At 38.8% G+C, this 18,120-nt stretch overlaps 1 protein-coding gene across 1 annotated transcript; it reads right to left on the bottom strand.

Moving 5' to 3' along the window:
• Positions 1-758: 758 nt before the first annotated feature.
• Positions 759-15,306, bottom strand: NAPG (NSF attachment protein gamma). The gene is made up of 12 exons (XM_075744437.1): positions 15,069-15,306; positions 12,881-12,948; positions 11,130-11,214; positions 10,511-10,528; positions 9,905-9,935; positions 9,329-9,438; positions 9,125-9,191; positions 8,320-8,390; positions 7,102-7,180; positions 6,508-6,587; positions 4,892-5,021; positions 759-3,811 (listed from the first exon to the last, which is right to left on the bottom strand). Exons 1-12 carry the CDS (start codon positions 15,122-15,124, stop codon positions 3,662-3,664), a joined length of 945 nt encoding a protein of 314 aa, XP_075600552.1. The 5' UTR covers positions 15,125-15,306; the 3' UTR covers positions 759-3,661.
• Positions 15,307-18,120: the final 2,814 nt, after the last annotated feature.

Below are 18,120 nucleotides of genomic sequence, written 5' to 3'. Positions count from 1 at the left end.
CAGTCCTTTCCAGATTTCAGCATACTCAGGTACATCTTGGAGCATATTTATGTATTCTTCTAGAAGACTTCAAGAGTTTGCTACACCTTTCAGCTGCCAAACTATGGAAAAAAGTGCTTTATTTCTATGGCAGATCTAAGACACTGTACATCCTCCCTCATCATTTGAAACACAGTCTTTTCTTAAACCATAACTACACCTTGCATGATTAGCCAAGATTCAGGAAGAAGGACCAGAAAATAAGTTATTTCTCTCTATGTCGTGTTGTTAAAGATGACAAATTCAGGACTGACAATCACCCAATATAACAATTTTGTTTTCTAAATACAAGCCTTTGGGAAGTGGAATGATAAAAATGAACCACCAAGATGTTACAATTAGCAGAGAGGCAAAACACATACATACCTTTTATTCTGAGTGGACAGAATTGCCTAAGATGTGTTACCATCTCACATAATGAAAGTCAGCAGAAAGATACCAAAAGGTCAGTTAGGAAAACAAAAAACACAGGGTAAATGAAATGACCTGTAAGCAAATTCTAGTGAACAAGCCACAAAGACTGGACGCCACTGACTTTCAACACTCAAACTGAGCCAGTAAGTTCCCAAGACTTAGTCCTTGATCACATAATATACCTGCAACACTTGGTGACAAGATCTGCAAATGGTCACACAGAAAATCTGCTTGAAATTAAGAAATTTTCAAATGGTGGTGCTCAGCAGAACCTGATTGCAACAGGGAAAGCTAGCACAAATGCGTTGGTTTCAAGTTTTATTTTTCATGTTGGTGAAACACATAGCCTCTTCTCAAGAAGCAGCATCTGTAGAGCTGTTACAAACACATTTTGTACTCTAATACACCACAGATTTGGAAAAAGAACAAATAAAGCACAGGTTTCACACTGCACTTGGGCATACTGAGTCTTAAGTTACAGATAATTTAGAAATCTTCTGATTTTACATATACATTGCATTGGCCATCGCTCAGCCTTCATGCACAATTTATTTTTCTTACAGTCAACACTGGTTTCGGAAACTTTCTTGCTGTAAATGGTATCTTTTCCACTTTAAATCACGTAAATGATATTTACATAAGTGTGCAAATTGCTTTTAAAGATAGAAACAAACACTAACACATAATATACAGACAGTGTCTTCTATAGCTAAACATTTACTAAAAGGCAGTTAACATTCCTACCACACTTTCATTGCCTAAAATGGGAGAATAAGTTATATAAAATAGACCATCTTATTTTCAGACACTTCCATTTCTGCAGATTTGGTCTTTGCAGCAACATTGCAATCAAAGATTAAGATTCTATTCCTAAGATTCAGAGAAGCCGCTTTCAATTCGATGGCAGCTTAACATGTTTAGTACAACTTACTTTTGTCCCAGATTTTCCACACTTGGCACAAGGAAAAGAGAAAAAAGCTGGGGGAGTGGGAAGAGAGTCTTGCATTTATTTTTTTTTTTTTGGCAATACGAAAGAATGCTTTAAGAAACTAATGAATACATTTTAATTTTTCTTTTAAGGGCCTGTTAGTGTTACAAGCACAGTTTAAATAAAAAGTCTGCAAGTTCTTTCACAGAAGCGTACAGGGCTCCCAATTTTCCTTCTCATGCATATCATCATCTCTGATATATACAGTTGTTTATACACACAAGAAAAGTAGACTCCTTGGGACCACTCAACAAAACTGACTGATTTCAGAATTGGAAGCAGCAGGAAAAGCTTGTTGAAAATTACTTAGTGTTCCCAAGTGCCCCTACATGTGCTGGTTTTTTTTTTTTCCTACTTGTGATAAAGACTCCCCATAAAAAGTGCATGGTCACCTTCACGAACAAATCCAGAAGGCAGAAGTTGACTAAACTGCAATGAGTTGCTCCGATAGTGAAAAAAGAAGAGTTACAGGAAAGTCTTCAAAATCATCTTTCATGTAAACTTGTAATCAGAAAAAAGCAACTGAATTCCCAAAATTTCATTTAGACTACTTTACAGATGAGCAAAAACTTTTATATACATCATTAATAACAAAGGAAAATTACCTGTCATACTGTAAAGAACTACAGGTGTAGTCTCAAATAACTTTAAAATCCAAGCTGATTATTACATAATACAAAGAGACAAAACTGCTTTTGGAACTGCCATTAAATTAAATAATGTGACTTTTACAGCAGCTCTGTCTGCAAATCATGCTGTAGCTTGTGCATCCATCACAATGCTATTGAGTACTATCAACCCCAAGAAAAGTGAATATTAACCCTCTAAATGTTTACCTTCATCACAATTATGTCTGACATGCTAATGTCAGTCGTCACATATACATCAGACATATGCTTGGTATTTTTTAAGACATCCAGTTCCTTAATATGGCAGAAACCGTACCAACACTTAACACTGTACTTTTGGTCTATTTATTGAACTTTGGGCATCACGTATCAGACACAAATCCCTGCTGGATTCCAAGTGATCTCACCCTAGCGCAGATCTTGATTAGGTTCTGCTGAAGAAACAGACCACAGGTACAACTTCCAGTGCTGTCAATGTTTAAGCATAAAATGGCCAAACAAATTTAAGACACTACAGAAGCTTGCAAAACACATGATGACTTGAAACCAGATAAAACCAGAGAAGATGCATTAAAATTTGGTTACTTTGGATTCTCAGCTAGTTTGAAAAATGCCATTTGTAAGAGATCTATGCTTTGTTCTATGCTTTGAAAATATGAAAGAATGAAATGTCTTCATAGATGAGTGTATTGATTAGCGAATAAACACCTAGAACACTCACACACACTCACAAACATTCCACCTAAGTTTTTGTTAAACACTGTCTTCGGAGCTTTATATTCAATGCACATCATCTGCTACTTTCAGTTTCTTTTTTGGTTATGGCATGCTTCAGAAACACCACTAAAAAAGGTTGTCCACTCCTTCCATTCCCAAGGTGTACATTACAAACACAATGCACACATTTATTTCCAAAGATTTCCGTTCAATAAAGTTCTTAGGATGAAAGATGTGCATGTACTTTTAACCTTTCAAGACAGCTTCAAACTAGTTGACTTCGTATTTTCCACACCCACATGGATACTACTTGCAAAGAGCGAGGTATTAAAATAATATTCCACAGTGGAGTAAAAACATGTTGAATATAAACTGAATGCTCCCCCTAGTGTTTATACTAGTGAAAAGTCCTGCCTGGCACAGTCTGCCTTAAATGCTGTTAAATAGGAGATAAATATCCAGATGAATGTGTATTTAACTCAGAGAACACTCACAAACATATTACTGGGACCAAAAAGTGTCAGCCATTGAAATCCAGCATTTAAAACTTTGTACCACTCTCCCTACTCCAGTGCTTCTGGGGTTTTGGCTTCTTTTAAACTGTGCTTTTAGTAAAAAATTATCTCATTTTTTTTCCCCGTCAACTAAAGGCAGGGCCCTGAGGAAGCTCCTACCAGGTAAGAAACTAAGTCCAAAGATGTTTCAAGATGATAGGTACAATCATGCTTTTTCTCTTGTATTGTACCCAGAAGCTGCCAAGTTACTATTAGCATTCCCATATCACAATTGCAATGAAGCTCTGGTAAATCTGGTACCTTTGGATATGCTCAACATCACAAATAAATCAGATATTTAAGACAACCTATGTCTGCAGCTAGCACAGTCCACCAGAATATTCATCCTCTTCCTCATCAGCATGAGAGCCCACTGCGGCTGGTCCTCTTGCTTTGTCTTGTGCAGCGTTTGGCGATTTCTTCTTGATTCCACCTCCTGGGACCACCAAGGTAAGACCAAGCTTGGCATACTGACAATAACAAGGCAAGTTTAATTTCTGTACTATCACAGAAGTAAAATCTTGAATTACACTGCACAGAATTGACTGACACTCACAATAAACAAGCAGATAAAATTCAGTACAGAAAACAGACTGACGCTGCTTTCAAAGTGTATTTTTCCAGGTTAGAAAAAATGAGCCAATGTTAGGCTTACTATATCTCAAATACACTGAGAATGGGATGTGAGATCTGTAGTGATACTGCTTATTATAGAATAACTTGGCCACATCCTACAGCTTCTGTGGTTCAAGCTTTAAGTAAAAAAAAAAATAATAATTTTTCAGTATGCAGCCCTGCATACATTATCCAGTAACAGTTCACGTAAAACATCTTACAAGTGTTTTTCAGTAAACTAGTACCTTAATTTTTACTATTCAACATAGTAACAAAGTAAAATTACTTTGTTACTGTTACAAATACTGTTACAAAGTTTGGCATGGAAGGATATCTCTTTTACTTCACACCTTTCCTATCCTTACACTTCCTACAATTTGCACTTACAATTTTAAAAAAAAAAAAAAAGAAAAAAAAAAAAGAAGAGGGTGGTGGGGATGACACACAACTACTTTCTTAAAATAAAATAAAATAAAAAATCTTTCACTAATTAGTACCTTGCTAAGGAATAAGCACTGAAAAAAACATTCAACGATACCATCCTGTAGGCATCATGTTCTGTAATGTTTATGCACGCATACCAGCTATATGGTATTTCTGAGCTAAACCATAAGCAGCAAACTGTTCTGGCCCTTAAGGAACCAAGCAGAAGGGAACTGAATTTTGGTCAACTCATCAAACTCACTCAGCAAATCCGTATCAACTGCCCTTTCACCCAAGCCTTCCCACCTTCTGAAAGGAACAACGATGTGGGAATTCACATTGGCAGGCAGCAAAGTAAATGTTCACAGGCTCAGCACAGGATGACAGAGCAAGTCACAATAAATGCATGGACCCTGCTCTTCTTATTTTCCTCTACTAGAAAAAAGTCTCTCTCAATCTGAACAAACAAAACGATTATAAAAAAAAAAAATCCATAGGAACTGTCTACTTACATCATTGTCCATGTATTTGAAGAGTGGCAAATTACAGACTTCAGAAACTTGATCCTGATCTTGCTGGTCATACCCTTCTAAAAGTTGCTCTAGTGCTGCACAGTCTTCACTTCCATTAAATCCTGGTATACTGAAGGAAATTAAGAGTTCATTTAGGGCATTTCAGCAATCTACTTGACACTCAGCTATTTCATCTTTAAATGCTGCTGATTAATAGCAGAAGAGCAAGCAGCTTTTAAGAATCTGATGGACTGCTTATTCCACAATATTCTCTATAACCACTTTGATTTCTCCAGGTACATGGATCATATCCATAAAGTTAAACTTTCAGCAATATTAATTTGCATGCTGAGAATAAGACCATAATTAGTCAAGAAAAAAAGGGAATATTGCGATTTTTCAATTTTTCCTGACTAGTTAATAAACTCTTCCTCTACTTTACATACAGAAAAATTCTGTAATGAGTTTCTATATAAAAACACAAATTGAAGACTTGGAAAATATGAGCAAGATGTTTGAAGACTGATCTTGAAAAATTCTGTCTAAAAATAAAGTACAATTTAACTTGCACATATGTTCAAGTCATTTCACTAAAAACACAGTTTGAAGTAAGAATATGTTGTTTCAGTATTTTGTTACTGAAGTCCTAATGAGAACTGAAATGGAGAGTTGCTGGGAAAGTCTCTGGAACCAGGGTTAAACACTAATCCGGATTTGACACTAGAACCTTCTCCTGGTTGTGTAAAGAATGCCTTCTTCATTTCAATGTGTTCAACTGGACTACTTTGTGCTTCCTAAATTACTTTTCAGTTCAATCAATTATTTAAAAAAGTCATAAAAAGTAGAAATCTTGCTTTTCTTCTTCCAATGTATGACAAGGGCAAGATCTCCTAGATCAACATAACCAGAAACGCAGTAAGGCACATGTTGCAAATTTTTCTTTAACAAAAACCATTTAGATTAATCTTTCCCTCAATCTAATCACCATACTAGTTAAATTGATGATTATACTCGGATGCTGCTATTGCACATTTTGAGACTGGAGTCTGTATTTCCATCCTCAAACTGTAATAAAATACGGTAATGACAAGTTAGAATTTCAACTTTTTGAGGGCTTCCACACAATATGGCAAAAAGATTCTGAAAAAATTAAAATTCAGTTAGCAACATCCAGAAATACCCACTTTTAATCCTAAACATTTGTTTACAATAGCTAATCCATCTCTGTTCCATTTGAAAAAAAAAAAAAGACACAACCCAAAGGATATCAGTAAGGCAAGAATCCTAGCCATTAACAGTATTCTGCTCAGCTTTTAACAAGGAAAAAAAATATTGGGAAGAACTTCTAATTTACATCTCATTTCACCTGTCACACATAACTACTTCTTTATGACAAACTTTTTATTTTAGGTTAAGAAGAATCATCATGGTAATTACAGCTAAATCTGTTAAGAGTGAAAAAAATTCCTGATAGTCATACACCAGGAAATGCTACTTCAACAGCAGTACAGGCTTGAAATTTCTTGACAGACACTGTTTCCATTGCTCTTTCATAAGAATAGATCTGCATTAATGAAAAATTCAGTTTAAAATTATAGAACACGAAGTCGACTTACCTATAGCTTTCCCTCACACATCTTTCTGCGGCAACATAATCATTTCTGTGAAGATGAACTAAGACTTGAGCAATAGTTTTCTAAACAAAAAACAAACAAAAAAATCCCAACCTGATGATTCTTTAGAAATTAACAGTAAAATATCAGAAAAACACTGGACTGCCAATATTTAGCATGAAAAAGGTCATTACAATCTGCAATGATTTTAAGATACTGACACAAGAGAGTCAGAGCAACATAGTGAAAAAGTAGTAAGCCATATCCTCAGCTGGAATGAAATAGATTACCTCCTCTAACATTGTAATAAACTGTTCCATCAAGTAACAGTTTTTGGGGTTTGTTATCTTTGATAACATCTTTATTTTTGATGTGTTTGTTGTTTTTGACAGCTCCTGTAAATAACAGGATCTTCAACATTACAGTAGTGAAAAAAGCACAGTTAGAGACTGGGGAAACGTACTACCACAAACTCTCACCACTTAGCAAGAAATGTATCCCTGAATCAGGAGGTTCATATTGTCAGTCAGGTGTGAGCTGTCTTTAGTTACCCAGAAAACTTGAAATGCATATTAGAAATTCTCACTTAAAATTTACCTTATAGCATGTTGGGTAATTTTCTATTTCCTTATAAATACTTTTTTCCTTTTGAAGAGACAATGCAGCCTCGTCTAATCTAAAAAAAAAAAAAAAAAAAAAAAAACCACCCAAAAAACAGTTAGGAGCATCAGTGCCAGGAATACAGCATAATGAATCTGATACTAATTACAAAATGTTTACCTAATACACCAGCAAGTCTCCTGGAATAAAAAGCAACACAACTAAAATTCAGCAGTAGATCTTACTAACAGAGTAGATAAAGAAATATATAGTCAGCAATTCCTTTTGTTTATATGCAGGCCAAGAACATCTCTGGTATTCATTCACAGAAACCTCATTTTTCATAACATTATACAAGATGAAGGCCTTGTTAAATACCCTACCAGATTTCTGTATGCCATGAGGTCACTATAAGCTACCAGTAAGTCTGATATCCATGAACTATCAATATTAAGTCACAGCAACTGGGTTTGGTTTTGAATACTCTTTTAAACATCAGATTAAACTTCTAGAAATTAGCAATAGCACGTGAGGTATAAAGCAGCAGAGGAACCAAGTCTTTCAGATGTTCTGAAGCTATGTTGACTTGCTTTCACAGCAAGACTTTGCAGTTACTTTGTAAATTTCTTTTTCTCACTACAATTCCACAGTGAAAGTGTCCTAAAAGTAGAGTTAGAAACCCAGACAATTTCTTAAAGCAACTACATGTTTCAGTGAAACAAGTCTAAGCTGAACTGCCGGTCACGTTTGGTGCTAGCAATTAACAATTAAAATAAACTGAGACTCCAAGATACTCTCTTCTTTAAGAAGTCCAGAATCAGACTGCTGCAAACAGATTTCTTTCCTCAGGTTAGTTACCTAATTCCCCTGTTTTATATTCCACAGCTATAAAAGACTTTCAAGTACTTTCCACATATTAGTGCTGGAAGAAAAAAAAAATTCCTGAAGTAGTTTTAAGAATTAATGAAAACTGGTATACGTGCTTTCCAGCTATTCAACAACCACAAAGGAAACAAAGTTTTACAGCCCACATTCGTCCATCCCAGAACACAAACCAGGTGCTTTCTGGATGAACTGAATTTTGGTTCGAAGTGTGTCTCAAAGAAGAATTAAGTAACAGTATGTAAACCCAACAACGGCAAGAAAAAAAAAAACCAGCAATGAAAATCACTATTAAAGATTCAATTACATTTAAAAAAAGGCATAAAGCTATACCTGCGTCCTCTGACTAAAAGTCTTGATGCCTTCCCTAGCATTTCTAATGCTTGCCGTAAACGTTCTTCATTCTAGAGAAAAACAAAAGAATTCATGCATTTGTATTTCATTTGCATAGAATTAAGACCACTAGACCTTAATCTAAGTATGTCATCTGTAACTTAGAACAACTGTTAATTATTATATCAGCAGTTCACATACTCAAGGAAAACCTGAAGAGTACTGGTGCACCCAAGTCCCACAGCCAGCTCCCATATGGATCTACAGAGCAAAGTAACATCAATGCAAACTTGCTAATCTGGACACACGTGACAACTGATCATAGAGAAGTATGCCAAAGGCAGCAGCAAAAAGGCAAATCATCTGCTCATAGGATGGGTAGAGCATCAAACAAACTGATCTCTTCTGTGCCTTCAAGGATTTCAAACTATTTTAGGCTCTAGGACTCAACAACACCCACGTTCTCTACCCTCTGGGCTGCCCAACAAGAGGCAGAAAACTTGACAACATACAAAATTCAGATTCATTCAAGTCCCAAACTGAGAAAAAGGCACAGCAAACTGACTCCTAACTTTTACGATCTGCTTCTCTACAGCATAAGAAGCCTTCAGCTTCAACATTCAGCCACTGATGTGAAAGGAAGGAAAAATAATATAGAACCTGATCTTAGGCTTTTTCTTAACTTTATAGCTGACCCTAAACACCAATTCATTCATCTCCACATACTTTCTGGGACTAGAAAGTTTTTTGCTGGTGGAAAAAAACCCCCCACAAAATAACAACCACCCCCAAAACCCCCACTTACTTCAAACACTGACGCTGCTTGCTGATAGAGCTGCACAGCCTTCTCTGGGCTCACGTTTTCTATTAACCTGTAATAAACATAAATCATTTCTCTTTGGATGAAATGAAAATATTTTTTACCTGAAAGCATCAAAAAGACAAGAAAGAAAACCAAAGACATACCTATGCCCTGCATGCATTCTAGCCACCAACACCACAGACTTACTTTCCAGCCCGTTCCAGTGCAATAGCTGCTGTATCTGGTGTCCCATTCTCCAGGTACATCATACTGGCTTTCTCGATCAGCTGAACTGCTTCAGGGAGTCTCTGCATCTCCTGCAAAGCGACAGTCGGAGAGATGCTGCTGTCAGGAATTGTGCTTATGTACAATGAAACAAATCAAAGCAAACTGTAATACCTTATTTAAGATTCTAATTTTTATTTACAAACTTGTAGAGCTTGTGAAAGTTGACCACCAACTCCATAAAATTCACTTGTAAGTACCAAACTTTCATGCAAGGCATGAATTTGTGGTAGTTTAGAGCAGAAGCAGCACCACTCTTCTGATACCCTCTGATATGAGGCCCTCACCTTTCCTTCTACAAAATGAAAACCATTTTTCTTCCCCAATTACAAATGTCGTTTCCCTAACCTACTGAGGGTATTGGTGGGGACTATGAGTCAACCGAAAAATATCACTTTAATATGCAACTCGCTTACATATATTTGTAAAACGCTCCAGTGCACAATATTCTTCACTATAAAATACAACTTTTTAATAGAAACTGGTAAATGAAAATACCTTTAGCATCATGCCAGCTTGTTCATAAGCTCTGCAGAGAAAAAATTTACAATTTAGTTAGATATGGTGTATTTCAGCAAGCTGTAGTTATGCAGCAGAAGTTAACATGCATCAGCTATTGCTTCACTGTTAATATCTACTGCTTTGAAGATATTTCAAGTGTTTTCTTTAATGAGACAGTGCTTGTGTAACATTATCTTTCACAAATTAAGTACTTCAACCACATTGCCCACTAAAAGTTTATTCTCATGATCTGACCCACAGGCAATATTTGGATTATTTGTCATTATCTGCTTGCTTTGAAGTACTCTTTAATTAAAAAATTTCTTTATAAGCTCAACAGTGTACAATTTCAAAATTACAAAAAGTTCATCTAAGAAAAAACGTTTGATAGCAAAAGGTGCTGAAGAATGTCAAAATCATAATTTTTTCAGATGGCCATTGCAAGTTTTCAGACTTTCCTAGCCTGCACTTCCATTAAACTGATTTTGAACAGCGAAATCACTTGAACCATACCATTTACTACAGCAAGCTCAAAATGATAGTTCGTGTTTGTACCACGTGTTAGAAAATTTGTTTCAGATTACTCAATGCTTCTGTACTTACTTGGCAGCATGGAAGAGACTGGAATTAACATTGTCAAAGTCAAGGACAAAAGCCAGAAAAATATAATGCAGAAAAATTATTAGTGTACAAAATCCTACACAAGTACCAGTTTCAAAGCAAGGAATCCCCATAAAGGCAAATCAAACCTACTACATTTGTAGGGAAGGTGTCACAAATAAATGCTTCTAAGGACAGAATAAATGCAACATACCAAAGTATAACTGCATGTAAAGTTGTAAAAAAGCAAATTTATTTAAATACGTTCCTGGTTACTAAATACTACCACAAGTTCTGTAATAATGTTAGAATTGCATTTAGTCTATACTATCCATTTGTAAGTATTAACCCAAAAAACTTCTGAAGCAGTACCTAGACATCTCAGGCACTGGTCAGCATCTTATCACTCCAGATGTTATTGGGAACAACACAGATTTTCTAACCAAAAGAATTCTTTAGTTTTCCCACTCAGAGCATACAGGAATAGTCTTTTAAAAGACAATTTTGTTAGACGGACAAAACGCGCAAATATATTAAATACATCTTCTACCAACCCTCATTACCCCATTCTAAGTAGCAACTAGTCAGCTTCTTGAAGAAAGGAAAAACAATGAAAAGATACGCTTTATTGTTTTCATGTGCCTCAGCTTCCCGTAAACAGGCTTCCCTTGCCTGGTCAAACTGCTTGGCATTCTTAAAAGCAACAGCTGCAAGAAATCAAATAAAGTTCTTATTTACAGCTTGCCATTTTCCTTTTTTCATCATTTCTGCTCACGAATTTAGCCACCTAAAGATGCAAATAGATTTTTTAAATGAATGGTTACAGTTTACCAAGCTCTTCCAAAAAATTTGATGACACTTCTCCTTACTTCATTAGTCACTTAGTTACCATGAAAAACATTTATTGTCAGCAACACTTCCATACCATCACTGTACCACACATTGTGCATAATGTGTTTAGCTGGATTTTGTATTTTAATTACATAACTGCAGGAACGCATATGTACATAGTTTTAATCATATGAAATCAGTATGGTAGGAGTAGAAGTGTACCATCAACAAAGCATACCTATAACAACTTCCTCAACAGAACCATTTTAGGGCACAAATATGTATTTCTATTTCCATTAGACTGATAGGATATTAAAGCAGGATTTAAAATAAATTTCAATTTATAAATGCTCCAGTTGCTCTTCCAAGTTTGTATTTTTTTTATTCAGGCTTAAATAAATAAGTAGGAATGCCTAGAGCAAAAAGCTAAAAAAATATGATAAATTACTATTATCAAAAAGAAGAAAATTGTTTAAGAGCAAAAAGGAATGAACTAGTAAGAATTTTACATTCACTGCGATATTTACAGTGGAAAGAAAGGAGGAAAAAGCCTAAAAAAAACCTGGCAGCATCTCTCTACTTGAGAGTCTCTACTGAGACAGTCTTTGTCAGGACATACTTCATAAGATGAAGAAAAAGCAAAGTTTTACAACCAGCTTGAATATTTGTTGTTTTGTAGGTAGAGTTATAGGATTTGGGGGCGGACAACTGAAAGAAGGAAAGCTTTATTTTTATCACATGTAGCAATATATGAAGTAGAAGTTGTAAGCTTATGTCCTGGTTTCAGCTGGGATAGAGTTAATTTTCTTCCTAGCAGCTGGTATAGTGCTGTTTTGGATTCAGGATGAGAATAATGTTGATAACACACTGATATTTTAGTTGTTGCCAAGCAGTCAAGGACTTCTCAGCTTCTCTTACTGCCCTGCCAACAAGAAGGCAGGAGTGCTCAAGAAGCTGGGAGGGAACACAGCCAGGACAGCTGACCCAAACTGGGCAAAGGGATATTCAATATGATATGATGTCATGCTACCTATATAACTCGGGGGCTGGCCAGGAGGCAGGGCAGCTCAGGAACTATCTGAGCATTGGCTTTGATTGGCAAGCAATTGTGCTGTGCATCACTTATTTTGGATATTCTTTTATCATTATTATTCTCTTCCTCTTCTTTCCTATTAAACTGTCTTTATCTCAACCCACGAGTTTTACCTTTTTCTCTTTGATTTTCTCTCCCATCCCATTGGGAGGGGAGTGAGTAAACAGCTGTGTGGTTGCTTTATCTCCCTGTCTGGTTAAACCACGACAGCTTGAAAAAATAAAAAAAAAAAAAGTTTTGACAACCGATCTAGATGTCCAAGTACAATCTGAAATTTATTTTACAGTGCTAGTAAAAGTATTTTTTTGCTTGTTTCATCTTACTTTGTCTTCACAAGAGTTTTACTTACACATCAATGTACTGAAAATACATAAAATGTTAACAAGGATTAAGCTTAAAGAATACTTTGAAACCATAAAGTATACAGCGGTATTTACAGCCATACATACCTGCCTTCCCATATTCGGTAGCTGCACTGTCATAATCTGGTTTCCACTTTAAGAATCCAGTTTTCAAGCTGAAATGCAAGAAGAAAGGACTGTTAACAATTAGTAAAGATTTCATGTTTTACCTTCAAAGCACTTCAGATATATTTAAAACTTTAGACTACCTCTGAAAAGGAGCAATTACCTATATGCCAATACTATGGTGGCATCACTAATGTAAAAAAAAATGCTGATGTTGTTAGGAATTGCGTAAGTACTGCGATGATCTCCCATAGTTAAATGCCTCACCCTAACATGCTTCTACTGTCCCCAGAGAGTCTTCACAAGTCCAGGTCCTCAATGGTAAGAGGTCAACAGAAGAAAAATACTTCCACCTACACCATGATATTTCAAGATTTCTAATACCACAACACCTGACAATACTTTTTGTTACACAAAGTTTCCAGTGTTCCTCTACAGTAATTTTTGCTGCTGAAAATTGTCAAAGACTCTCCACTGCATACATGAATGAAATAATTTACTTACCAACACAAAGCCTCATGTCATTTATATGTCTACAATAGCTCATGACACAAAATGCTGCCACGTGCACACACAGACATATATATGGAAAAACATATATTTGCAAAATGAGGTGAGTCATCAAGCAATGTTGATTTCAATATTATGACCTCACTTCTGAAACAAATATAAAAATTACCATAACTTTAGAGTCCACTTCCATATTTATTGTGGGCAGACACTTCAGATGCAACACATGCTTAATTTGGAAAGATAGTTGTATATAGACTCTATGTTGGTTTTGTTGTCTTACTTGGATGAAAGCCAGAGCATGTAATGCTAAAGCAAGCCTTTATATTGTATTATTTTTATCACAGGCACAGTCTCAAATACATCGAGCCAAAATATACAATGCTTTAATCTGCATGCAATTTGAGATTTAGGCACCTTTTTTTTTTTTTTCAAATGCTTTCCAGGATAAGCTTAAAATGAATTCCACTGAAAGGCATTTTTGGTAAAGTAATTTGAATAAAATACTCTGGTACAGATTTTTTTATTTTGACCAGTCTGTCCTCTACCACAGTTTGTACCTTTGATCCATGATTTCCAGATGGCCCGTCATCATTTTTACTAAAATTATAGCATCTTTGGATTGGTCAGCTCTGTTACATCTATACTGTAGTCTGTGAAATTGAAACTTATAAGCAAAATGGCTATATTCAGTGTCAAAATACACATTAAAAGACTATCACATGTGGATGTTAAGCTTTCTAAGCTAAATGTCAGCACAGGTCTTTGAGGCCATCTGAAAAGAAACAATCACACATTTCTCATAGGCAGGAAACAAACACACACACCATCTCAGCAAGGTTAAGCTCTTTTATTCACCACAATCCCTACAACTCTTTTCTCCTGCTTGTCTTTCTCCTACTAACTGTAGCAGAAGAGCAAAAGTGACTCCCTTGGCGTTCCAGTTCGGGTGACAGCAATAACGGCTACATGGCCCTTAAGGGAACTGCTCAGGCTCCAGGCCTCTGAGCCCTACGGCCTCACCGACACTTTTTAGTTTTAGGGCCGCTTTACTGTCCCGGCTCGGGGAAGAAGGGTGCCCTTCACCAGCACCCCCGGCAGGGAGGGATCCTGAGGCAGAAGGGGGCCCAAGCAGCCACGTCCTCCCACTCCCCCCGCGCCGGCCCCCCCCAGCCCCGCACCTCCCTCCCCTTCCCCCGAGGTCACGCCGCCTGGCACAAGCGGTCTCCGCTCGGTCCCGCCGTGAGACCACCGCTTTCACACAGGCTGCTCCCTCCCCACCACTCCGCGCACGGCATCATGGGAGCTGTAGTTCCCCCGAGGCCTCCACTCCACGCACGGGCGCCAGCGAGAACTACAACTCCCAAGAACTCGCACCTCCGACGCGGCCCAGGGGTGAGGAGGGGGTGCCGAGCTGCCGTGCTAAGCCGGCGGACAGCAGCCCCAGGGCTCAGAGGCCGCGGGACAGGGCGGCCGCGGCGGCAAGCAGCGCGTTCCGCGGAACCCCGCTCGAGCGGGAGGCGATACGACGCCTCCACGGAGCAGGAGAGCCGGGCGGGCCTGACAGCCCGATTGCTGAGCTGGCAGCCGCCGCCACCGCCCCCGCTCGCCAGCTTCCCCCCACCCTCCGACCGACCTCCCTCCCCTCCGCTCCGCTCACTATTTCTCCGCTTTAGCGATGTGCTCGAGCGCCTCATTAATCTTCTGTGCCGCCATCTCGCTAGCGCGGCGGGCCTGTCCGTGGGCGCTCACCGGCACTCCTCCGCTTCCCTGCGCTTCCGCTACGGAACGCCGCAGGGCTCACGGGGTGTCGAGAGGAGGGGCTCGGCCTTCCGCCCCCTCACCGCGTCTGCGCCCCGGCCGGCCGTGGCGGTTGTCGCGTCAGGGCGGTGCTGCGTGTGGCGGCTCTTGGCATGGCCGGCGCGACGGTCGGAGGGACCGCAGCCCATGTCTTTGGTGGGAGACGCATCCTTCCTCCTTCGCCGGCAGCCCTGAGGGTGGTATCACCTGGTTGGCAGGTGAATGGTTGTCCACAGTGTTGGGCTGTGCCTCGCTCCGGGTAGGCGAAGGTACCTCCCTTGCAGCCCCGTCCTGTCCGAGGCCAGCAGAAGCTGTTTGGAGAACAGGAGTGAGGACAGGCCAGCGTTTCCCAGGGTTTTTAAACAGGCCAGGTTTTGGTAGAAATGCACAACTTACGGGCCAAAGGTTGAAAAGCACTGCTTGCCCTGCTGTGGAGAAGTCTCCAGAGGCCTTTTTGCTGAGGCCTACTCCTCTGACTCCTATTTGCAAAAACCAGGCTGTCTCCAGTTAGACTGGCACAGAAATCTGAAGCAGAAGGCATGAGTGGTGGTTTTGCACGCTGGAGTTGCTAATACAGGCTACGCAATCGTGCAGGGTACCCATATTACACATTAACTGATTTGAAAATGCTAAGGTCTGTGTTACTGCTCATAAGTCCAGTTTCCTTCACTCTTTATTTTTGTTAATCTGAAACATCCTTGAGTAACAAAGGATCAGTGATTGAGTCCAGGAAGTGTTTATTCTCTGAACTCTGACATCATTATTGTCCTGCAGTAATCTGAATAAGAGAAGTATTTATCAACGCAGAAAGCAAAGTTGAGAAGCTGGTTAAAGTTGCAAAACTCTTATCAGAGCATAGGAATCATTGAAAGTCCATGCTGCTTACAGGAAGCAGAGCTTTGTGATTGTTTCTACCGTAAATGGTGAAAAGAAGCAATATTTACATGATTTGTTTTACTCTAGGTAGGCATCAAACTCAGGTCTGAATTGCTCTCCCTTCCTTTTCCCTTTCCCACATTCCCTTGATGACATGGAAACTTAATTTTCTAACTTTAGTTCTTGCGCTGTACTTGAGAGGCTATCATCTATTGCAGATGGTGGAAAATCCCCACTAAATCTTACATACTATTACTCTGTGTCCTAGAACAAAGTAGGAAAAAAGATTGTAGAGAGGTTTTCTGCTTTCAAAAGCAGATGTGTGGTCGTGGGAGTACTGGGAAAAAGTAGCTAATCTTGCATAATACATACACGAAAGGTTTCTGGCAATAAACTCACTGGTAGCAGGTAAAAAGTGGAGGAAGCTATGATCCGAGAGATTCCTGTGTCATCACGTCTGTCTTTTCTTTCCCTTGCTGTGGCAGCCAGGAGAGATCTGGCCATATAGCTATGAACTTGCTGCAGTACCTTTCAAATAAATGTGCATTAGCTGGGAGAATGAAATCACAGAACTGAGGCATTAAAGGACAGAAAAATCTCAGAGTGTTCTTCTGAAGCACCCGGTTAATGAGTTACTGTTTGTGTGCGTGTTTGTGCTCGTGCTCCTGGCCTGCTGTGTTCCCTGGGCTATAAATAGCTGTTCACTTTCTAGTGAAACTACACATGTCCACTTTCTGGTTACACTTTATACTGAAATGACCAGATGAAAGATTTCCAAGACTAGTATTAAATGAAATAGGATATTCCTGGGTAGCTTTTATTTTGTAGACATGGAACCTCCAGAGATTTTACGTCTGGGAAGGATCATATCACAGCATCTGGTGCTTGGCTGTGAATTAGAATTTGGTGTTGAAAAATGACCAGGTATAATGTGAAAAATTTTTACAGTGATAGCAGTTGGAGTGACAAACTGTTTAAAGTATAATCTTACAGGTTTTGTTTACTGGGCAGATGTGAACTCTGCAAATAGCTGTACCAGTAAAGACACTGATAATTAGCCAGTCCTCAGCTGACCATCACTGCACCTCTCAGAGAGTTTATGTTTCCTATCTAAGCATTTCTTCATGTACACCATTGCAACCAAAGGCATCAGGTTATCAAAAAATAAGCTGCATAAGCTGATACAGCTTATTTTGTCTGAAATGGGTTAAACAGCACCTGTGTAAGACTTGATGGGGCTAACCTCTGGCAAGAGGCTGGAGGCAGGCAGCAGGGGACAGCACCTTCCACCGTTATGGCTGGGTCCACCCACAGTCCTGGCATAAGTACAGCGTGGCCTTCATTCAGAGAGCTGTTGTTGTGACTATCATAGCTAAATTTGTTTCCCAATTAACTCTAACTTTTCTTTGCTGTGAATATGTCATGTTCTTGTTCAGAAAGTCAGTACTGCTGCAGTGAGTTGTATTTTAAACTGGCTGCTGAATCCTATCTGCTACTCCACTGGATCTGGAAGGTGAATTTAAGTTTTCCTAGATCTGGATTTCCCAGCTCTGTCTGATACCCTTCTTTGGCACCAGGACATGGAAAGTTCTACTTTGTAATTTATTAGTGTCTGAGTCGTAACTACAATAACAACACATATACCACCAGGCTGAGGAAATTACCTGTGAGGAAGGGAGAGGGAACTGCATATTCCTTCTCCCAGGCAGACTGCTACTAACGCCAATGGTCTCGTGAACAATTGCCTCAGACACATTTTGGGCCTGTTATGTACACAAAAATGTGTTCTGCGATCACTCTATCCCAGTGCCAGCACCTCTGCTCCGGTACCTTTTCTTTTCCTGTCTGCAGCATTAAATCCATATAATTCATTTGGCTGTGAGACATTACTATTTCCTGTCTTAATGGATATGGCAGAAAGCAAACAGATAACTCTGAGGGCAGCAAAATTAATAAAGACTGGTATTCTGTAGATTTGTGTCTCCCTGCTGATTGTCTTTAATTAAATAGCAGAAGACTATATCATGAGCATGCCT

The sequence above is a fragment of the Balearica regulorum genome, chromosome 2 (assembly GCF_011004875.1).
Source record: "Balearica regulorum gibbericeps isolate bBalReg1 chromosome 2, bBalReg1.pri, whole genome shotgun sequence".
Lineage (NCBI taxonomy): Eukaryota > Metazoa > Chordata > Aves > Gruiformes > Gruidae > Balearica > Balearica regulorum.
This window is presented reverse-complemented; position numbering and strand designations above follow the sequence as displayed.